At 47.7% G+C, this 24,362-nt stretch overlaps 1 protein-coding gene across 4 annotated transcripts in view; it reads right to left on the bottom strand.

Moving 5' to 3' along the window:
* Positions 1-306: 306 nt before the first annotated feature.
* MOCS1 (molybdenum cofactor synthesis 1) overlaps positions 307-24,362 on the bottom strand; it is a 53,969-nt gene continuing 29,913 nt past the window's right edge. For 2 of the 4 annotated variants that reach the window (XM_089666929.1, XM_089666931.1), the window contains exons 3-11: positions 22,183-22,350; positions 19,718-19,882; positions 18,768-18,829; positions 16,365-16,476; positions 15,123-15,235; positions 13,787-13,897; positions 12,596-12,716; positions 6,900-6,947; positions 307-1,512 (exon numbers count right to left, since the gene is read on the bottom strand). In XM_089666929.1, the coding sequence (XP_089523055.1) occupies positions 737-1,512; positions 6,900-6,947; positions 12,596-12,716; positions 13,787-13,897; positions 15,123-15,235; positions 16,365-16,476; positions 18,768-18,829; positions 19,718-19,882; positions 22,183-22,350 (1,676 nt within the window). In that variant the 3' untranslated portion in view covers positions 307-736. Of the gene's footprint in view, positions 1,513-6,883; positions 6,948-12,595; positions 12,717-13,786; positions 13,898-15,122; positions 15,236-16,364; positions 16,477-18,767; positions 18,830-19,717; positions 19,883-22,182; positions 22,351-24,362 lie in introns of all 4 variants that reach the window. The other 2 variants (XM_089666933.1, XM_089666932.1) reach the window with 2 other exon arrangements.

Below are 24,362 nucleotides of genomic sequence, written 5' to 3'. Positions count from 1 at the left end.
GTGTTTTAATTCATCCCAGTGCTGTTCAGATCTGCTCAACCAGTACCTGACCGCACACATTTCTAGACACCCTCCAATATCTTATGGAAAGCCTTCCCAGTAGAATGGGGGATGTTATAGCTACAACGAGGGAAACTCCATTTAATGGCCATGGTTTTGGAATGAGATCTCCAACAAGCCCATATAGGTGCAATAGTCAGGTGTCCACAACCCTTTGGCCATATAGAGTATAAGAAACTATCAGCTCCACCCAATCCTGAAATATCAGTTCCGGATGGAGTGACCCTCAAAGAATAACAAGTCACATATTTCTAAAGCAGTGTTATCCAGTTGGCATTAAGTGTATACATAGGACCAATGACAAAATGTAATAGAACCGATTATGAAAACCAATTTCTAGTTAGCATAGCAGGGACTGGCCCTGTAGGAACCCTCAGGCAGCTAAAAATTCTGAAAACCAGCTTCTCAAACTGCTCCAGTTGCAAAATATTTCCCCCCAGAGTTCCCAACTCCACCACCTCCCAAAAGCAGTAATGAAGCTCTTGTCTGGTACGTCAATTTTACATTGAATGCATGAGAAGGGGGAGAGACCCCTTTATTGGCTGCCTTGGGGCCGGGTGGAGCCACAAACTCTGGTGAAGATATCTCAGCCATGAAGCCTTCAAGAGATGCAAGAAGCCGTATGCTACAGCCATCCATTGTGAACATTGTTCTTGAAGGGACACCTCCTTTAATGCTATGGTTTTGGCTGACGGTGGAAGTCTCCTCTCTGTCCTCCGGTTTTGCTCTCCAGCTTCACTTCTTCGATGACTATGTCATGCGTGACAGCTTTGCACATGTCATAGATAGTTAAAGCCGCCACGCTGGCCGCGGTCAGCGCTTCCATCTCTACACCCGTTTTACCATAAGTGCTACATTCGGCACTGATCGTCACGGCAAACCGAGAATTGTCCAGGTTTAGAGAAATGTCGACCTGACTTAAGGGGATATTGTGGCAAAGGGGGATGAGTTGGCTGGTCACTTTGGCACCCTGGATGCCGGCAATGTGTGCCACCGTGAGGACGTCACCCTTCTTGAGTTGGTTGGTTTGGACCATGTAGAAGAGCTTTGGCCCCAAGCGGACAACAGCCGTAGCAACTGCTGTGCGCCTCTTGTCTAATTTGGCCCCGACGTCCACCATGGAAACCTTCCCCCGTCGGTCAACATGTGTCAAGTGTTCAGAGGTTCCCTGTGAACAGGGATTGTGCGTATCGGATTGGCGGTCAGTAGGAGACTCTTGTTTATTAAGGCACATTGGGTCGGGATTCAAGTTTTTCGGGTCACTGCAGAAAGCCCGCAGCGGAAGCACCATGATTTTCGGTCTAGTCTCTACAAAATCAGGTAGTGGTCGGTAGAAGCGTCCATTACTTTGCAACAGTATAGGGTGTGGATTGGGTTCAGATTTCAAACAGAGTCTTTGAATTCGCTCATTTAAACACCCCTGCATAGTTTTCTGCCGAAGCGTCCCGTTACCTGCAAAACAGGGAAAAAACAAAAAAAATCAGCTATAATCAAATCCCAGGGGGACCAATAGAGGGCGGGTCAGCTTCATCAATCACATCCCAGGGGAACCAATAGAGGGCGGGTCAGCTTCATCAATCACATCCCAGGGGGACCAATAGAGGGCGGGTCAGCTTCATCAATCACATCCCAGGGGGACCAATAGAGGGCGGGTCAGCTTCATCAATCACATCCCAGGGGGACCAATAGAGGGCGGGTCAGCTTCATCAATGACACCCCAGGGGGACCAATAGAGGGCGGGTCAGCTTCATCAATCACACCCCAGGGGGACCAATAGAGGGCGGGTCAGCTTCATCAATCACACCCCAGGGGGACCAATAGAGGGCGGGTCAGCTTCATCAATCACACCCCAGGGGGACCAATAGAGGGCGGGTCAGCTTCATCAATCACATCCCAGGGGAACCAATAGAGGGCGGGTCAGCTTCATCAATCACATCCCAGGGGAACCAATAGAGGGCGGGTCAGCATCATCACATCCCAAGGGGACCAATAGAGGGCGGGTCAGCTTCATCAATCACATCCCAGGGGAACCAATAGAGGGCGGGTCAGCTTCATCAATCACATCCCAGGGGAACCAATAGAGAGCGGGTCAGCATCATCACATCCCAGGGGGACCAATGGAGGACGGGTCAGCTTCATCAATCAGATCCCAGGGGGACCAATAGAGGGCGGGTCAGCTTCATCAATCACATCCCAGGGGGACCAATAGAGGGCGGGTCAGCTTCATCAATCACATCCCAGGGGGACCAATACAGGACGGGTCAGCTTCATCAATCACATCCCAGGGGGACCAATAGAAGGCGGGTCAGCTTCATCAATCACATCCCAGGGGGACCAATAGAGGGCGGGTTAGCTTCATCAATCACATCCCAGGGGGACCAATAGAGGGTGGGTCAGCTTCATCAATCACCCACCAGGGGGACCAATAGAGGGCGGGTCAGCTTCATCAATCACATCCCAGGGGGACCAATAGAGGGTGGGTCAGCTTCATCAATCACCCACCAGGGGGACCAATAGAGGGCGGGTCAGCTTCATCAATCACCCCCCAGGGGAACCAATAGAGGGCGGGTCAGCTTCATCAATCACCCCCCAGGGGGACCAATAGAGGGCGGGTCAGCTTCATCAATCACCCCCCAGGGGGAACAATAGAGGGCGGGTCAGCATCATCAATCACATCCCAGAGGGACCAATAGAGGGCGGGTCAGCTACATCAATCACATCCCAGGTGGACCAATAGAGGGCGGGTCAGCTACATCAACCACACCTCAGGGGGACCAATAGAGGGCGGGTCAGCTTCATCAATCACATCCCAGGGGGACCAATAGAGGGCGGGTCAGCTTCATCAACATAAAATAAACATGGCTACCCTGGAGCACCCTCGTGTGAACTAAACCCTCGGCAAAGATCACATGGAATCTGCCTACCAACTTGCATTGTGGATGTTTCACCTGAACAGAGACTGTCAGAATGAACATCCATAAACTAGCCTGGTAGGTAGGTTCACTTTCACTTACTGCCTGTCAAAGTAATGAGTCGGTTGCCGAACATCTCCTGAAAATGCTAGTTGACTGGTCACCTTGGCTTCCATATTTGCAGACTGAGAAGATGTAGAATTAGAGGAAAGATTTACCTTTTCACCAAAAATCTAAAAAGTGAATTACCTTTAAATATCTTGGCTGCTTCCGCCACGCGCCCTCCCAGCCCTGCTGCACATGGTGGTCATGATTCCCTGGTCCGAAAATCTTGGTAATCTCTGATTGGTCAGTGCTATCACATGACCAACAAGAAGCACTTCTTTCTTCTAGGACACCATACCAGAGGAAGCAGCCATAGAGGCACTTCTCGGTCACATGGCTGCGCCGACCAATGAGCACTTACTATTACAAGCATTTTAATGGATGTTCACTCCATGGATGTGTATTGGGGTGTATGGAACGATACACCAGCCGCATGGGGGGATCACAGCCGCTATGTGCATCGGGGTCCGGAGAGGGGGGCCAGGATATATGAAGTTTATTCACCTTTAAAGCTGAATTCCAGGAATTCAGCAGCATTAAAAAAAAAAAAAAAAAAAAAGGAGTGCAGGCACACTATGGGTTAAGTCTAAGTAGGTGCATGTCACCTCCGGGACTTACCTCTAGTCTGGCTATGAGAGGAGAGACACACACAGCCAGGGGCGTATTTGCTGTGAGACAAACAAGGCGCTTGCCTGGGGCGGCACTTTTCGGGGGGGGGGGGGGGCGGCGCCATCAAAGATGGGGCACTAATCCTCCCGCCGACACCAACGATGGGGCACTATTCCTCCCACCGACACCAACGATGGGGCACTATTCCTCCCACTGACACCAATGATGGGGCACTATTCCTCCCACCGACACCAATGATGGGGCACTATTCCTCCCACTGACACCAATGATGGGGCACTATTCCTCCCACCGACACCAACGATGGGGCACTATTCCTCCCACCGACGGGGCACTATTCCTCCCACCGACACCAACGATGGGGCACTATTCCTCCCACTGATACCAATGATGGGGCACTATTCCTCCCGCCGACACCAGTGATGGGGCACTATTCCTCCCGCCGACACCAACGATGGGGCACTATTCCTCCCGCCGACACCAACGATGGGGCACTATTCCTCCCACCGACACCAGTGATGGGGCACTATTCCTCCCACCGACACCAGTGATGGGGCACTATTCCTCCCACCGACACCAATGATGGGGCACTATTCCTCCCACCGATACCAATGATGGGGCACTATTCCTCCACTGACACCAGAGATGGAGCACTATTCCTCCCACCGACACCAATGATGGGGCACTACTCCTTCCACTGACACCAACGATGGGGCACTATTCCTCCCACTGAGACCAACGATGGGGCACTATTCCTCCCACTGACACCAACGATGGGGCACTATTCCTCCCACCGACACCAACGATGGGGCACTATTCCTCCCACCGACACCAGTGATGGGGCACTATTCCTCCCACCGACACCAGTGATGGGGCACTATTCCTCCCACCGACACCAGTGATGGGGCACTATTCCTCCCACCGACACCAATGATGGGGCACTATTCCTCCCACTGATCTCAATGATGGGGCACTATTCCTCCCACTGACACCAGTGATGGGGCACTATTCCTCCCACCGACACCAGTGATGGAGCACTATTCCTCCCACCGACACCAATGATGGGGCACTATTCCTCCCACCGACACCAGTGATGGAGCACTATTCCTCCCACCGACACCAATGATGGGGCACTATTCCTTCAAATGATACCGATAATGGAATAAAATAAGGGGTGGATCTCTAAAGAGGAAGGGGTAAGAAATTTAGATGGTGGGGGGGGGGGGGGGTGCCTGATTTTAGTCTTGCCTAGGGCAGCACAAAACCAAAATACACCATTGCACACAGCAGCTATGCTCGCCACTCCCCTCTGCTGCTCCCTCACAGAAGCCTTTGTATTTTGTGATTGATGTCACCTAATACAAAGGCTTCTGTGAATCGGCAGCCGAAGGGGAGGGGCAAGGCAGGTATAGTTCCAGCGACTCTGCTCTTGAAGGAACTGACCCCAGCAAGCAGCGGAGCTCCAGAAGTCATCTTTCTGAAGTACAATAAACCATGCCCCTCCCCCATAACAAGCTGCTTTCTATGCCAGTACTTGGCAGGAGGGGGAGGTGCCAGGAGCCTGGGTGGGGGACAGAAGAGGAGGAGGATCAGTGGATGGAGTGGAGAGTTTAGAACCCCTGTCAGGTCTTTTTTACTCTGTGTCCCCATTAGGGAGGTTCACCCTCTCACACTGATCAGTTTGCTTTCCACTTAAAAAAGCGGAAGAAAAAACCAAACAAAAACACACGTGCATTTTTGGTGCAGTTGGAGAAAAAAACAAAAAAAAACTAAACACTTCCATATTGAAATCAATGCAAAACGCTTAAAAAAAATGCACTCACTTTGATTTCAATATGGAGGTGCGTTTTTTTCATATAGGTCATGTGACAAAAACCACACCAAAAATACAAAGTGGGTGCATTTTTGATGCACCTCCATATTGAAATCGATGAAAAACGCATCAAAAATGCACCCACTTTGTATTTTTGGTGTGGTTTTTGAGTCACATGTCCTATATAAAAAAAAACAAACAAAAAAAAAACCAAAACAAAAAAACCTGCACCTCCATATATTGAAATCAATGAAAAATGCGTTTTTTTCTGTTTTTTATATAGGACATGTGACTCAAAAACCACACCAAAAATACAAAGTGGATGCGTTTTTCATCGATTTCAATATGGAGGTGCAGGTTTTTTTTTTTTTTTTTTTTTTTTTTTTTTAATATAGGACATGTGACTCAAAAACCACACCAAAAATACAAAGTGGGTGCATTTTTGATGCACTTCCATATCGAAATTGATGAAAATCGCATCCACTTTGTATTTTTGGTGTGGTTTTTGAGTCACATGTCCTATATAAAAAACAGGAAAAAAAAAAACGCATTTTTCGTTGATTTCAATATATGGAGGTGCAGGTTTTTTTTTTTTAATATAGGATATGTGACTCGAAAACCACACCAAAAATACAATGAAAACACATCAAAAATGCACCCACTTTGCATTTTCTATGTGGTTTTTGAGTCACATGTCCTACATAAAAAAAAAACAAAAAACCCCAAATGCAGCAAAAACACATTTTGGTCATTGTTGCTATGGATGATTGTGAAAGTAGGCTAAGCGTGGGAAGTGAAAGGAAATCCCAAATTTTTTCTTGTCACCAGAAAAAGGAATAGAGGGGAAATCTTCCAGTGGGGACACGAGTCCTGGTGACAACCAGGGATTCCCTCACTTTAGAGGGATTGTATTCTCAATTCCTGACCCCCAATGGGACACAGAGGAAAAAAAAATAATAAAAAAACAAACACCTGACAGGGGATATAAAACTCTCCCTTACTCTATCCAAGAGGAAAAGAGGTTCTGATATTCTAAAATACGGATCTCCAAACTATGGCCCTCCAGCTGTTGAAGTACTACAAGTCCCATCATGCCTCTGGAAGTCTTGCCTGTGGCCTCCTGGGACTTGCAGTTCCTCAACCCATGGAGGGCCGCCAGTTTGACACCCGTGTTCTAGAACAAAGCCCACCTCTGTTTTACATTCAGGTAACATTTCTGCAAAGTGTTTTCTGATTGGATGAGGCGGAGATCTATCGCGATTTCCACCTCATCCAATCAGAGAACACCCAGCATTAACTAAGAAAGTGCCCTCCCCAAGCCAACAAAATCACATCAAAAAAGTGACCCCGCCCACCCCATACGTACAGGCCGTGTCACCCACCAATCAGGATCATTGGACGGTTCTTCATCTGCGATATGTTGAACATACCTGCGTGTGAACAAACACGTTTCAGTTCATACATGAAAAGGATCGGGATCCATCGTGTGACAAATGTATTTATACAGCGCTTTACACGCAGCATTGTACAGTCAAACCCCGCCCCCAAGGAGCTTACAATCTAAGATCCCCATCTCACATACATACAGTTGTGGCCAAAATTATTCAACCCCCACTGAAATTGAGTGTTTTGGCCAGTTTGACATTGCTTTTGATCATTCAGTCATCTTGCTTACATTTACATTAAAGAGGCACTTGTAGGTCAGACAAATATAACATAACAGTTATAATGAAATAACCACAAATGTCTTTTCTGTGCTCACAGCATTATCAGTTTTATTCAACCCCCAAGTGACATTCAATCTTAGTACTTAGTACAGCATCCTTTTACAGTTATAACAGCTTTTAAACGTGAAGCATAGCTTGACACAAGTGTCTTGCAGCGATCTACGGGTATCTTCGCCCATTCTTCATGGGCAAAGGCCTCCAGTTCAGTCACATTCTTAGGCTTGCGCACTGCAACTGCTTTCTTTAAGTCCCACCAGAGGTTCTCAATCGGATTTAAGTCTGGTGACTGCGATGGCCACTCCAAAATGTTCCAGCCTTTCCTCTGCAACCATGCTCTAGTGGACTTGGAGGTATGCTTGGGATCATTGTCCTGTTGAAAGGTCCAACGTCTCCCAAGCCTCAGGTGTGTGACGGACTGCATCACGTTTCCATCCAATATCTCCTGGTACTGAAGAGAATTCATGGTACCTTGCACACGCTGAAGCTTCCCTGTACCTGCAGAAGCAAAACAGCCCCAAAGCATGATTGACCCTCCACCATGCTTCACAGTAGGCAAGGTGTTCTTTTCATCATAGGCCTTGTTCTTCCTCCTCCAAACATAGCGTTGATCCATGGGCCCAAACAGTTCTAATTTTGTTTCATCAGTCCACAGAACACTATCCCACAACTTTTGTGGTTTGTCCACATGGCTTTTGGCATACTGCAGTCGACTCTTCTTATTCTTTGGAGACAGCAAGGGGGTACGCCTGGGAGTTCTGGCACGGAGGCCTTCATTACGCAGTGTGCGTCTTATTGTCTGGGCTGAAACTTCTGTACCCACATCTGACAAATCTTTTCTCAGTTCCTCAGCAGTCACACGGGGACTTCTCTCCACTCTACGCTTCAGGTAGCGCACAGCAGTCGAAGTCAGCATCTTCTTTCTGCCACGACCAGGTAGCGTTTCAACAGTGCCCTTTGCCTTGAATTTGCGAATGATGCTTCCTAAGGTGTCTCTTGGTATGTTTAACATCTTTGCAATCTTCTTATAGCCATTGCCCTTCCTGTGAAGAGAAATCACCTCTTCTCTTGTCTTCCTGGACCATTCTCTTGCCTTCACCATGTTTGTAACCACACCAGTAAATGTCTAGAAGGAGCTGAGTATCACAGTCATTTTAAAGCTGCCTAATTGGTGCTTATTATGCTTGATTGCTGCTCGGTGACATCCACAGGTGTTTTCAATACCTGATGGAAAGCACCTGTATGAACCTCTGTTCTTCAGAGTGGTAGTCTTTAAGGGGTTGAATAATTGTGGCAATGAAGAAACCACATAAGAACCATTTACTACTGTATTACATAAACAATTGATGTCATTTTAGTTGCATTTGGGTAGTTACAACGTCCTTGTAGGATTTGATTCTGAATACAATTCCAAATGTACACTATAGTCCCTAAACCCCTTTACAGCATTGGGGGTTGAATAATTTTGGCCACAACTGTAGCAGGAACACGATCGGCAGGAGCCGATTAACCTACCAGCATGCCTATGGAATGTCGGAGGAACCCGTCACATGCACAGGGAGAACATACAAACTCCATGCAGCTGGGGGTCCGAAACGGGGATAACAGCGCTGCAATGCTGATCACCAAGCCGCTGTGCTGCCCAAAGTCGAATGTCATATTTAACCTGCTGGCACCTTTCAGTGGCTGGGCTTCGGCGCCACATATTTGCATCCTGCATTTGGGGTGTCGTTCACTTAATATTGACACCCGCTGTACCGGGACGCGGGAAACACGAACGGGACGCAACGCGGGAAACACGAACGCCATCCATCCCCGCTGTCAGCATTCTGTCACATCCTATTCTATTCTATTCTTCTTCTGTGGACTTATTTCTAAAATGATTTTTCCGGCCGCGTGTACAATATACGATGTGCCCCTCGATGTAACACGATTGGAGACCCCCCTCTACACCTACAGGATGATTTTAGGCAATGTTGTGCTTTAATGTAGAACTCCAAGATAAGCCTAACCACTCCTAAAAATGCCCCCCCCCCTCCCCTCCCTGTTTTCAGCCCCCCCTCCAGTCGTGACCCAGCACCCCTGTGTCAAGGTGGCAGCTGAAGGGGAGAGGAGGGAGCGCCGACAATGGCTGATAATGTCCTATGGGGGCCTACAGGTGATATCACAGCTCCAGGCTTTACCAGTCACCGCCAGAGTACTCGCTCTTCTCCCCTGCAGCCACTGCTGGCTGACACAAGGGATCATGTGACTGGACCAGAGCCGGCTGACAATAGGCAAGTGCAGTGTATCCACTGTCATTACACAGGTTAGTCAGCGGAGGTGTCGGGAGGTGTCGGGGAGGTGTCAGGAGGTGTCGGGAGGTGGGAGGGAACATTTTTTTAAGATTCCCTTCATCCAGGAATTCTACTTTGAAGCGGACGGAGCTGGAACTGGGGAGCACTTATCACATTCTGATCGACTTACCTCCTTCAGTGTATCTGTGGCTCCTGCCGTCATTTTCTTCCCCGCCGTCCGTCGCCCTCCCTCCACTCGCGTCCGTCGCCCTCCCTCCACTCGCGTCCGTCGCCCTCCCTCCACTCGCGTCCGTCGCCCTCCCTCCACTCGCGTCCGTCGCCCTCCCTCCACTCGCGTCCGTCGCCCTCCTTCCCCGCGTCCATCACCTTCCCTCCTCGCTCACTGGGTGGTCAACACTGACGCAAACTCCACCCTGGAGCTGCATTATTTCAACACCCAGAATTACCCCCGGTTCACATATCCGCGTTCCTGCGGGTCCGGGTTTTGCACGGGCACAAGAGTCCATTCATTTGAAAGGAGTCCTGTGCCCCAGGACACGCAGGGAAGAGGTCCCGGCCCCGAAAATGCAGCAGAGGTAACCAGTACGGTTGCGATTTCCAGTGCGGGCAGCGTGCCGTTAGAACCAATGTGCGGGTGGTGCGGCTGCACAGATCCGAAGCGGCAGCACCCCCACAGATGTGAACCTGGCACAGGGTGCCCCACAAATTGCTGGAACAATGGGGATTGTAGGATTCTTTTTTTTTTTTTTTTATGCTGCTTCCAAAAAAAAAAAAAAAAAAAAAAAAAACGAAAGCGGGGTGGTTACCCCTAGCAACTAAATGTCGCCTTCCATTCCTCAACCAGTACCAGGGAAATAAAAAGGACTGCTTGTAGGCAGCTGCAGTCTATATTCTCCACTGTAGGTGGCGCTCAATCGCAGCAACATTGCAGTTGGCAGGGGGAGGTCAAGAGAACCATGGTGTCCTCTACAGGGTTTCTCAACCAGGGTTCCATGGAACCCTGGGGTTCCTATTTTATTTACTAAAAAGTGTTCCCCTTTTCCCGTTTTTTTCCTGGGAATTAGTATTTATGTCCTTTTTTTTCATTTTTTGTCAGCTCAGGGATATATATACACGAATATACATGTTTTATCGGCTTTCCCAGTGACAGTCCCTGCAAAGGTCCACGTGGGCTAATTAGACATTCACCTCTGAAGATTCCTACTCATACGTTCTTCAGTGTACCTGGGTACATGTGGATGAGGTCTCTAAGTACCTAGATAGACCAACCCATCATTGGTATCAGTGGGAGGAATAGTGCCCCATCATTGGTGTCAGTGGGAGGAATAGTGCCCCATCATTGGTGTCAGTGGGAGGAATAGTGCCCCATCATTGGTGTCAGTGGGAGGAATAGTGCCCCATCATTGGTGTCAGTGGGAGGAATGGTGCCCCATCATTGGTGTCAGTGGGAGGAATAGTGCCTCCATCATTGGTGTCAGTGGGAGGAATAGCGCCCCATCATTGGTGTCAGTGGGAGGAATAGTGCCCCATCATTGGTGTCAGTGGGAGGAATAGTGTCCCATCATTGGTGTCAGTGGGAGGAATAGTGCCCCATCATTGGTGTCAGTGGGAGGAATGGTGCCCCATCATTGGTGTCAGTGGGAGGAATAGTGTCCCATCATTGGTGTCAGTGGGAGGAATGGTGCCCCATCATTGGTGTCAGTGGGAGGAATGGTGCCCCATCATTGGTGTCAGTGGGAGGAATAGTGCCCCATCATTGGTGTCAGTGGGAGGAATAGTGCCCCATCATTGGTATCAGTGGGAGGAATAGTGCCCCATCATTGGTGTCAGTGGGAGGAATAGTGCCCCATCATTGGTGTCAGTGGGAGGAATAGTGCCCCATCATTGGTGTCAGTGAGAGGAATTGTGGTAGAGAAGAGGTACTGCAGTTAGCAGTGCCGGAGAGAAAGTAGGAGTTGCAGCCTGAGTGGCTTTTTAACCATTGCTGACCCGACACAGTACATAAACTGATGGGGCGCCTCCTACAGGCACAGCAATGTACTTCTACGTCTCTGCCCGGTTCTGGGCACGCGATTTGACACAGTGGGAGTTTGTCAGCAGGTCCTGGACAATGATTTATGGCTGGGACCTGCTGGTTAGCTGTGTCCAATCACAGCCTAGAGCCCTTTGTTGACAAACAACACAGGGCTCTGAACAGAGAGAAGGATTGGTTTGTTTCTTTTCGCTACAAAGCAGGGAAAAGAAACAAAAATTGGTCTGTAGTAAATATCAGCACATAATACACACATTACACATTTAACCCCTTGTCCACCCTAGATGTTAACCCCTTCCCAGCCAGGGTCACTACAAGGACAGTGTGTAGTATTATCACTGTATTATTGTCACTGATAATGTCAGTTAGTGCCAGATTGTCCGCTGCACTATCAAAGTCGCTGACCGCCGCCATTACTAGTATAAAATAAATTCCAGTGGTGTGCGTGAACGTTATAGCATCTACAATTGATATACACTTATTGGGAATTTTTTTTTTTTACATTTCGGCCTAAATTTAATGAAGAAATTAGATTCTTTTTTTTTAATTGAATGTTTTACAGCAGAAAGTTAAAATTTTTTTTTAAATTGTCTATTGAGAGAGAGAGAGAGAGAAAGAGAGGGGGGGGGGGGAAGAGGTGGGGGGGAGGGGGCGAGAGGGACGAGGGAGAGAGAGAGAGACTTTAACTCTCTGCTGTAAAATACAATTAAAAATTATTATCTAATATTATATATAAATAAAATGTGTGTATATATATGATTATTAAAAAAAAAAAAAAAGTATGCATGCATGTCATTTCATTTGCATACAGTGTTGCATGACTGTGCAATTGCCAGCTAAAGTAGCACAGTGCTGCATAGCAAAATTAAAAAAAACAAAGGTCTCATCATGAAAGGGGTAAAACCTTCCGGAGCTTAAGAGGTTTACCCTGCTGGGGACCTTTTACAAAAGCTGAGCTGGCCATTTGAAGTGTGTAGAGAAGTCCCATCCTATACACAAGGCCAGCAGAGACCCCGGACGCCTACCTGCGTGCTGTTTCTTTTTCCTGCCCACAGCAGCTCCGATGGTCTGGATGAGTTCCTCCTCGCTGGACCCCGACCGCAGCAAGTCCCTGAGAGACACTTCAGAGTTTCCAAACAGACAGACCTGGGAGAGAGACCCGTACACACCATAAGAAAAATCAAATGAAATGTTCCGTACGAGGAGATACTGTAGTTTGGCTCCATTCTATGGATGTATACAATTTTACATGTTTGGTAAAATATAAAAGATGATGTTACGTCAAGTAAGTAGATACCAAACAACTGGGTATTGTATTGTGCTTGTTGTGCACCAAAATTCATTAAATTGTAATTTTTTCCCCAAAAAATTTGCATTTAAAAAAACCACTGTTCACGAACCATGTGAAAAATCAAATTCAATTTTCCGTACGAGGAGCGATCGTCCACCAATCGAATCATTGGCATACGGCTTCCGAGGGACCAACGCGACAGTTCGTGAGACAATATCCGAAGGGACATATTTTGTTCTTGTACGATACCAGAATGAATAATGTTCCTTTAATTAGTACAGTAATCATCCAAAAAAAAAAAAATTATATATATATGGAAACCAAGACCATGCATGCTCAGAAACAAAAGAATACATTACAATACAGATCATCACTTCTGAAGTTGTATTCAGTTGTATGAGAATTATTATAACTTTAGTAACATCTTTATTTTCAATATGAAACAAAGAGAGAGAAAGAACAAGAGAGAAAAAGAAAAGAAAAGGAAAGAGAGAGAAAAAGAAAAGGAAAGAGAGAGAAAAAGAAAAGGAAAGGAAAGAGAGAGAAAAAGAAAAGAAAAGGAAAGAGAGAGAAAAAGAAAAGAAAAGGAAAGAGAGAGAAAAAGAAAAGGAAAGAGAGAGGAGAGGAGAGGAGAGGAAAAGAAAAGAAAAGAAAAAAGAAAAGGAAAGAAAAAAAAGAAAAAGAAGAAAAAAAATGATGTGTTTTATTCTCTAGGGCCTGTGCTGAAAAAAAAAAAAATGTAATGCTTGGGGTTTCCAAATAATTTTCCAAAATAAAATGATTTTTACATGTAGGAGAGAAATGTCAGAACAGCCCTGGTAGGTAGGTAGGTAGGTAGGTAAATGTCAGTGAATGGATGGGACTTGGCAATGGGAGGACTTCTGTTCTGACCATACAACAAAGAACAATCATATCTTCTCCGTACCTTCAGGTTTCCATCCGCCGTAATCCTCAGCCGGTTACAGGAGCCACAGAAGTGTTCAGACATGGAGGTGATGAAGCCGATCCGCCCCTGGAAGCCGGGCACCCGATAGGCCTAGTAATGGAAGAAGATGGCTGCAATGAATTCATTTGTTGGCGAGATCCTCCCTCATGTATCAGGTCTATGTATCTGGGGATGTCTATGCGTTCCACACTTCAGGCTGTCATTGACTACAAAGGATTTGCAACCAAGTATTAAAAAGTGAAAGTTTGATTTATGATTATTCTGTCCCATTACTTTTGGTCCCTAAACAAGTGGGAGGCACATATGCAAACTGTTGTAATTCCTACACCGTTCACCTGATTTGGATGTAAATACCCTCAAATTAAAGCTGACAGTCTGCAGTTAAAGCACATCTTGTTCGTTTCATTTCAAATCCATTGTGGTGGTGTATAGAGCCAAAATGTTAGAATTGAGTCGATGTCCCAATATTTATGGACCTGACTGTATATATACACACACACACACACATATACACACTTTTTTCTCTTTTTTTGTATTTATAGATGAACCATTTATGTACTAATTTATTAAATATATATATTGTACTTATAATATATGTATGACTAGCTGTGAGAATGTTTTACATAAATCACATTTTTCCATCATGTGGATGCAGTATGGGAAGAAGACAAGCCGGCAGCTTTGGGGAATGTTCTTCAGGGAACCCTTGGCTCTTAACATTCATGTGGATGTTACTTGGCACGTACCACCTACCTAAACATTGCTGGGGACCAACTACACCCCTTCATGGAAAAGGTTTTCCCTGATGGCAGTGACCTTTTTCAGGATAATGTGCCCTGCCACACTGCAAAAATGGTGCAAGAATAGTTTGAGGAACACAAGGAGTTTGAGGTTCCGACTTGGCCTCCATATTCTCCAGATCTCATTGGGTATCTGTGGGATGTGCTGGAAAAAAAAGTCTGATCCATGGAGGCCCCACCTCCCAATTTACGTGACTTAAAGGATCTGCTACTGACGGCGTGGTGCCAGATACCACAGCGTACCTTCAGAGATCTAGTGGAGTCCATGCCTTGATAGGTCAGGGCCGGTTTGGTGGCAAAAGGGGATCTACTCAATATTAGGTGGGTGACTCAACTGAATGCCCCTGCTCTGAAATTCTAATTTGCTCCAATGGGAATAAAGTCTTGTTGCTTCCATTTTTATCACTTGATATGATTACCAGCCACCATCGGTCCACATACAAATGACCCCCTGAGGGGTGGGGGTGGGGGGGGGGGGTATTGGGCATCCACGACACCCAACTCCTGTTCTGTACCTTGGAAGTGCTGGACGGTTCGGTGGGCAGTTTTTCTAGTTCCGGCCACCTCTGACGGATGCAGTCCAACATTTCCTGGTAGCTCATCATCTTCTTAAAGTTCCACTTGTTGCCTGTCAAAAAGACAGAACTTTATTTATAAAAACAAAAAAGGTTTCACAAAGCACGGTGAAGTCATTATAGCCAGTAGCAGTAGTGATATTGAAGGTGCAGCTCATCCCGAGGATTCCTCACTTCTAACTAGTGTTGGAAACTTCTCCTGCTATTTGGATCGGGGCAACCAAGTTACCCCAATGGGTGCAAACACCACTGATTGTGTCAAGGCAGAGATGTCAACTATCTATCTTTTGGATGGGGGGGGAGGGAAAACCGTTCACAATGGAGGTGTGAAAGAGGCCAACTAGGCCAAACTGGAACAGTAATCCCTGCCCAGTGGATCCAGCGTTGACCAGCCTGTGCCCCACCATGCCGCCATCTTGGTCCTCTTTAGCAGGTTGCCTCTTGAGTTCAGGCAGCCTGGACCCCCTGGCCGTTCTGTGAATGGACTCCCGCAGCCTCCTGGGATATGTGACTGGGGGGGGGGGTTCCTAGGGGGCCTAAGCCAGAACCAGAATGATGGCAGCCTGGACCCCCAGGCCTCTGCCCGCACCACTTGCTCCAGGTCCCCCGGCTGGGCTCTCCGTGTCCGTCCCTGCCCCCTGTCCCTGCTCCTCTTACTCCCAGGCAGGTCCCTGTGCCTGCGTGGGTATACTCCGGTTTCCTCCCACACGTATGTATGAATGCGAATTAGGGACCTTAGATTGTAAATTCCTTGATGTGCACGTAACATGCACAAATATATTATATACAGTACACACGCACAGCAGGTGATCGGTGCAGCAGGTGGGGGAAAGAACTGAAGCCGATCCTTTGAGGCTCCCATTGCAGCAACGGACATCTCCTGCTCCAGCTGAGGCAGTGAGAGTTGCAAAAGATCAGTTGCAGTTATTTCCTTTTGTGTGGGTGTGGCTTGAGTAAGGGCGGGGACACGGGGGGGGCTATGAGTTGTCAGTCCGCCCCCGACTATGGGGTACCAAGACATCTGCGCTGAAAGCTACCAAAGCTACCAACGTAGGACTGGGATCCCACATGGCCAAGATGGCGGCACGAATATTCCATCAATAGGTGTCGGGTAAGATTCATAAAGGACTCAGCAGCCGGCTACGGTGTCACAGACAGTTCAACGAGCTCAGGGTGACTTACCGTCAAAGGGCATGTACTCTATGAAGCGCACCTCCAGCGGCTGCTTCTCCGTCAGAGCTACAAAATCCAGCAGCTCGTCTTCATTCAGGCCGCGCATCACCACGCAGTTCACCTGAAAGACGGTGCAGAGAAAAGAGAGACAGACCAGTCAGTTCCAGAAAAAAAAAAATAAATTATATATATATATATATATATAAGATATATACACAGTGAGGCACAAAAGTATTTAGTCGCCACCAATTGTACAAGTTCTCCCACTTACAAAGATGAGAGAGGCCTGTAATTGGCATCATAGGGAGACCTCAACTATGAGAGACAAAATGAGAAAACAAATCCAGACAATCTCATTGGCTGATCTGGAAAGAATTTATTTGCAAATTATGGTGGAAAATAAGTATTTGGTGAATATGAAAAGTTCATGTCAATACTTTGTTATATATCCTTTGTTGGCAATGACAGAGGTCAGACGTTTCCTGGAAGTCCTCACAAGGTTGGCACACACTGTTGCTGGTATGTTGGCCCATCCTCCATGCAGATCTCCTCCTCCATGCAGATCTCCTCTAGAGTAGTGATGTTTTGGGGCTGTCGCTGGGCAACACGGACTTTCAACTCCCTCCAAAGGTTTTCTATGGGGTTGAGATCTGGAGACTGGCTAGGCCACTCCAGGACCTTGAAATGCTTCTTACGAAGCCACTCCTTCATTGCCCGGGCGGTATGTTTGGGATCATTGTCATGTTGGAAGACCCAGCCACGTTTCATCTTCAATGCCCTTGCTGATGGAAGGAGGTTTGCACTCACAATCTCACTATACATGGCCCCATTCATTCTGTCCTGTACATGGATCAGTCGTCCTGGTCCCTTTGCGGAGAAACAGCCCCAAAGCATGATGTTGCCACCCCCATGCTTCACAGTAGGTATGGTGTTCTTTGGATGCAACTCAGCATTCTCTCTCCTCCAAACACGACGAGTTGTGTTTCTACCAAACAGTTCTATTTTGGTTTCATCTGACCATACGACATTCTCCCAATCCTCTTCTGGATCATCCAAATGCTCTCTAGCAAACCTCAGAGGGGCCCCGGACATGTACTGGCTTAAGCAGGGGGACACGTCTGGCACTGCAGGATCTGAGTCCCTGGCGGCGTAGTGTGTTACTGATGGTAGCCTTTGTTACGTTGGTCCCAGCTCTCTGCAGGTCATTCACTAGGTCCCCCCATGTGGTCCTGGGATTTTTGCTCACCGTTCTTGTGATCATTTTGACCCCACGGGGTGAGATCTTGCGTGGAGCCCCAGATCGAGGGAGATTATCAGTGGTCTTGTATGTCTTCCATTTTCTAATTATTGCTCCCACAGTTGATTTGTTCACACCAAGCTGCTTGCCTATTGCAGATTCAGTCTTCCCAGCCTGGTGCAGGTCTACAATTGTGTTTCTGGAGTCCTTCGACAGCTCTGTGGTCTTCACCATAGTGGAGTTTGGAGTGTGACTGTTTGAGGTTGTGGACAGGTGTCTTTTATACTGATAACAAGTTCAAACAGGTGCCATTGATACAGGTAATGAGTGCAGGACAGAGGAGCCTCTTAAAGAAGAAGGTCCAGGTCTGTGAGAGCCAGAAATCTTGCTTGTTTGTAGGCGACCAAATACTTATTTTCCACCATAATTTGCAAATAAATTCTTTCCAGATCAGCCAATGAGATTGTCTGGATTTGTTTTCTCATTTTGTCTCTCATAGTTGAGGTCTCCCTATGATGCCAATTACAGGCCTCTCTCATCTCTGTAAGTGGGAGAACTTGCACAATTGGTGGGGACTAAATACTTTTTTGCCCCACTGTATATCTTTTTTAAAAATATTTGTGTATAATGTTAAATATTTATATTTTTAATATAAGAGATGGGGGTTGCATTGAGTCAATAGATACCAAACATGTCAAGCCTTAAATCTGTGCGCACTCGTGAATTGGCAGAAAGCGTTGCTACCCAAAATTACCCGTGAGGCATTAAAAGTCTTTCCATCATTTCGCCATGAGTGATGGCCCTGAAATTATTGTTCCCACCCTACCCTTGGCGGCGATACCTCACATGTATAACACGTGTTTATCCATACATGAATGCTCTACGTGAGTATTTGATTGTGTGCGCGGGAAGGGGGGGGTGAGGGGTGGAGAGGGGGTTGCTTTTTTTTTTTTTTTTCTCTTTTTTGTCATTTTAGTTTCATTTAGTATTTAGGTTTAACATAGTTTTTTATTTAAAATGTATTACCATCATCCTGTCACAAGGAGGCCAATAATGTAACAGCATTGGCAGGTGACAGGTTCTCTTTATGGAGACATCAGGGGTCCATTAGACCCCTGATCTCTCCCCTGCCCTGGCGCGGTATTTGGATGATCTTTGATCTGGGAGTCTCTCACCTTGACAGGGTTGTATCCCAGCTCCACAGCACGGTTGATCCCCTCCATGACTTTGTGGAACCCTGCAAGGAGGAGAACGCAGATGATCAGGAGGGCAGGGGGCGGGTATCAAACCAAGCCAACTCATAAAATGACATGCCGAGATTCTGGCTGACCACATCAGGAATGGACTGAACCCGGCTCTCTGCAGAATGGAGGGAAGTTCTATGTGTCTGCATGGACCAGTACTGAGAGCGCAGCCTATCCATTCACTAGAGAGCGGTGACATCACGGAGAATGCAGCCTATCCATTCACTAGAGAGCGGTGACATCACTGAGAGCGCAGCCTATCCATTCACTAGAGAGCGGTGACATCACAGAGAGAGCAGCCTATCCATTCACTAGAGAGCGGTGACATCACAGAGAGAGCAGCCTATCCATTCACTAGAGAGCGGTGACATTACAGAGAACGCAGCCTATCCATTCACTAGAGAGCGGTGACATCACTGAGAATGCAGCCTATCCATTCACTAGAGGGCGGTGACATCACTGAGAACACAGCGTATCCATTCACTAGAGAGCGATGACATCACTGAGAGCGCAGCCTATCCATTCACTAGAGAGCGGTGACATCACTGAGAGCGCAGCCTATCCATTCACTAGAGAGCGGTGACATTACAGAGAATGCAGCCTATCCATTCCCTAGAGAGCGGTGACATCACTGAGAGCGCAGCCAATCCATTCACTAGAGAGCGGTGACATCACAGAGAATGCAGCCTATCCATTCCCTAGAGAGCGGTGACATCACTGAGAGCGCAGCCAATCCATTCACTAGAGAGCGGTGACATCACAGAGAATGCAGCCTATCCATTCCCTAGAGAGCGGTGACATCACTGAGAGCGCAGCCTATCCATTCACTAGAGAGCGGTGACATCACTGGGAATGTAGTGGGAGAGATCACAGGCGCCCACCTTTCCTCCTCACAATGAACTCGAACTTGGCCGGCACCAGGGTGTCCAGACTGATGTTCAGCACGTCCAGTCCGGCTTCCTTCAGCTGGGGCAGCTGGCGGTTCAGGTTGATCCCATTTGTGGTGATGGCGATGCTTTTCAGGCCTTCCAGTTTCCGGAGCTGGGCTGCAGGAAGACAAAAAAAATGCAAAAACAGGAACAGAAATACACCCTCCCGGTCTTATCTCTACAGTCACAGCAATGACACTGAAGGTGTATGGAAGGATCAGCATGTCGGGGAACGGGCATTTAAAAGCCAAACTCCATGCCCCGCCCCTTTCCTGACCTTCCAGACTGCATGCTTAGTCTCAAATAAGGGTCTGGATTTTGGGGGAACCCACCACTTTTTTATTTTAATTTTGGCGTGGGGTTCCCCTTAAGATCCATACAAGCCAGCAAAGGTTTTTTTTTTTTTTCATTTTGGCGTGGGGTTCCCCTTAAAATCCATACAAGCCAGCAAAGATTTTCTTTTTTATTTTAATTTTGGCGTGGGGTTCCCCTTAAAATCCACACAACCCGGCAAAGGTTTTTTTTTTTTTCATTTTGGCGTGGGGTTCCCCTTAAAATCCACACAACCCGGCAAAGGTTTTTTTTTTTTTTCATTTTGGCGTGGGGTTCCCCATAAGATCCATACAAGCCAGCAAAGGTTTTTTTTTTTCATTTTGGCATGGGGTTCCGCTTAAACCTTTGTTGTCTTGTATGGATTTTAAGGGGAACCCCACGCCAAAATGTTAAAAAATAAATAAACCTTTGCTGGCTTGTATGGATTTTATTTATTTTTTTCATTTTGGCGTGGGGTTCCGCTTAAACCTTTGTTGTCTTGTATGGATTTTATTTATTTTTTTCATTTTGGCGTGGGGTTCCCCTTAAAATCCATACAAGCCAGCAAAGGTTTATTTATTTTTTAACATTTTGGCGTGGGGTTCCCCTTAAAATCCATTGCATTGGGGAACTCCACTGACAGCTGACGACTCATTTGTTGTTAGGAATGTGGCAGTAGGCTTCCCAACCTTCTCAACGACCCGTGGAAAAAAAAAAAAATTAAAAAAAAAAAAAAAATAGAAGAACCAAAAAAACTGAAAAAAACCCCAAAAAGACAAAACAAACACTCTGCTAGATGCTGGGCATCGGCGTTTAGCAGATTTTAGAGGCGGTCAGCGTTTCTCCTGCCACTGTTGCTCCGGAGCGCACTGGCAGAGGGGTTTTTTCTGCCACCAATCCCTCCTGCCAGAAAGCGCTGCTGAAAGCCTATGTGTGTGTGAACACAGGGGAACATGCAGGGGAGCTTAGAGGCAGGAAAAAAAAAAAAAGGATTTGACACCCAAAACAGCAGCTGTAAAAACGCCCCGTGTGCATGAGGCCTGAGGCTTGGTAGCCAAGCATGGATGTGTTTCCGCCCAATCCAGCGGTGTGTGTAGGGCGGCTCTATGCAGGAGAAGAGCAGAAGAGAGGTCCCAGACTCCTTTCCAAAAATGTGCCGAAACGCACGGTGCTGTTAGATGCATGCAGATACCCAGATGTATGGGGTACCACTAACAACTCATAGCATTGCCACACATCTGCTACATCAGGGGTCCCCAAACAAAGGGCCCGCTTACTGTCCTTCAGGCTTTAGGAGGGCTGGATTGGCCAATGGGAGTAGAGAATGCCCCATCATCTGGGTCTCGTTGGTGTCAGTGGGAGGAAGGGTGCCCCGTCGTTGGTGTCAGTGGGAGGAAGGGTGCCCCGTCGTTGGTGTCAGTGGGAGGAAGGGTGCCCCGTCGTTGGTGTCAGTGGGAGGAAGGGTGCCCCGTCGTTGGTGTCAGTGGGAGGAAGGGTGCCCCGTCGTTGGTGTCAGTGGGAGGAAGGGTGCCCCGTCGTTGGTGTCAGTGGGAGGAAGGGTGCCCCGTCGTTGGTGTCAGTGGGAGGAAGGGTGCCCCGTCGTTGGTGTCAGTGGGAGGAAGGGTGCCCCGTCGTTGGTGTCAGTGGGAGGAAGGGTGCCCCGTCGTTGGTGTCAGTGGGAGGAAGGGTGCCCCGTCGTTGGTGTCAGTGGGAGGAAGGGTGCCCCGTCGTTGGTGTCAGTGGGAGGAAGGGTGCCCCGTCGTTGGTGTCAGTGGGAGGAAGGGTGCCCCATCGTTGGTGTCAGTGGGAGGAATGGTGCCCCATCGTTGGTGTCAGTGGGAGGAATGGTGCCCCATCGTTGGTGTCAGTGGGAGGAATGGTGCCCCATCGTTGGTGTCAGTGGGAGGAATGGTGCCCCATCGTTGGTGTCAGGGGGGAGGAATGGTGCCCCATCATTGGTGTCAGGGGGGAGGAATAGTGCCCCATCATTGGTGTCAGTGGGAGGAATAGTGCCCCATCATTGGTGTCAGTGGGAGGAACAGTGCCCTGTCATTCTCCATGCATTACGGACGTGTGTAATCCCAGACTTGGTGTCACTGACTCACCTACAATGTCCACCACATCAGGTCGGATCAGAGGCTCCCCACCGGTCAGGCGGATTTTGTCCACCCCTTCCTGTACGAAGATCCGGGCCAGAGTGAGGATCTCCTGAGTGCTGAGAAGGTCGCTTTTCGGGGTCAGCGGTACTCCTTCCTCCGGCATACAATACTGACCTGCAAGACAAGAGTACCGGGACACGGAACATCACCGCCAGGAGGACACCACGGCTCAGAGGTCCAAATACAACTTCCCATTACAAGTCACGGATACAATCCAAAGACTCCAACGCGTTTCAGGGATCCAAGCACTCCCCCCCCCATCAGGGATCCAAGCACTCCCCCCCCATCAGGGATCCAAGCACCTCCCCCACCCCCCTTCATCAGGGATCCAAGCACCTCCCCCCCTTCATCAGGGATCCAAGCACCTCCCCCACCCCCCTTCATCAGGGATCCAAGCACCCCCCCCCCCCATCAGGGATCCAAGCACCTCCCCCCCCCCCTTCATCAGGGATCCAAGCACCTCCCCCAACCCCCTTCATCAGGGATCCAAGCACCACCCCCTTCATCAGGGATCCAAGCGCCTGATGCACCTGACCCGGAGCTTGTAATTCACTCAATTGTGGGTCCAGTTCACTTCTGGGTTGTTCATCGTTGCCAGTCAAGCCCTGATGAAGGGGGACCGTGGAACTCTGAAACGCGTTGGGTATTTTTCCTGTACCCCAGACTTTAATGGAATGAAGTATGTGGACCTCTTAGCAGTGTTGTGGCCCTTCAATTACAATTCTATTTATATTACAACCCAAGGAGACTGGAGATCCTCCGGGGTGCCAGGGAACCAGATCAGTGACACCAACATCAATACCAGCAAGATGACCCCCAAGAGTCCAGCGCCATCTTCCCTCAACAGGATGACAGACACGGCACCGCCACTGAAAAAAGGAATCATCGTCCCTAAATTATTATTATTATACAGCATTTATATGGTGCCAACAGTTTCCAAAGTGTATTGTAGCTGTATTGCCCGCCTTCATTTTGTAAAGCGCTGAGCAAACGGTTGGCGGGATATAAATCCTGTATAATAATAATAATAATAATAATAATAATAATAATAATAATATAATACAAATAAAAAAAATTATAATAAAATATATATATATATATATATATATATATATTTTTTTTTTTTTTTTTTTTTAATTTATTTGTATTATTATTTAAAGATTTAGGCCCCTTTCACACGGGCGTTCTGTATGTCCGTTTTTCATCTGTCGGGCACCCATGTATTTCTATGGACTAGCGGATGTAAACGGACGGTTATCTGTTTACATACATAGATGTCGGCATCCGTTAACATCCGGGTTTGTTTGGATGGAAGAAAACCCTATTTTTATTCCAAAAAAAAACCAAAAAAACGGACTGAACTGATGAAAAAAAAAAAAAAAAAAAAAAAAAACAGAACACCCATGTGAAAGGGGTCTTAAAGTATAAATTCACCTTTCCAGAAGAAAATAAATAAAAAAAATGAAAAAAAAAAAAAAAAAAAAAAAAAAAAAGGAAGAAATTTGTAGTGTGTATTAAATATTTTTTCTTGCCTGGTGAGCATTGCATGGGTGATCGGTGGATCAGGGGGATCAGGGGGTACAACGTCCGGCTTCTCAGGCCCTGCAACTTTCTGCCCCGAACTCCATATCTGAAAGCTGCAAAGCTTGTGAATGAACTACAAGAGCGCTCATCAGCGCCCCCCCACAGGTCATTCAGAACTACAAGAGCGCTCATCGGCGCCCCCCACACAGATCATTCAGAACTACAAGAGCGCTCATCAGCGCCCCCCCACAGGTCATTCAGAACTACAAGAGTGCTCATCGGCGCCCCCCACACAGGTCATTCAGAACTACAAGAGCGCTCATCAGCACCCCCCCCCCCACACAGGTCATTCAGAACTACAAGAGCGCTCATCAGCACCCCCCCACAGGTCATTCAGAACTACAAGAGCGCTCATCGGCGCCCCCCCACAGGTCATTCAGAACTACAAGAGTGCTCATCGGCGCCCCCCCCACAGGACATTCAGAACTACAAGAGCGCTCATCGGCGCCCCCCACACAGGTCATTCAGAACTACAAGAGCGCTCATCAGCGCCCCCCCACAGGTCATTCAGAACTACAAGAGCGCTCATCAGCGCCCCCCCA

The sequence above is a fragment of the Staurois parvus genome, unplaced genomic scaffold, assembly GCF_062004578.1.
Source record: "Staurois parvus isolate SC_StPar_1 unplaced genomic scaffold, SC_StPar_1.0 ptg002918l, whole genome shotgun sequence".
In the NCBI taxonomy this organism is placed as follows: domain Eukaryota; kingdom Metazoa; phylum Chordata; class Amphibia; order Anura; family Ranidae; genus Staurois; species Staurois parvus.
This window is presented reverse-complemented; position numbering and strand designations above follow the sequence as displayed.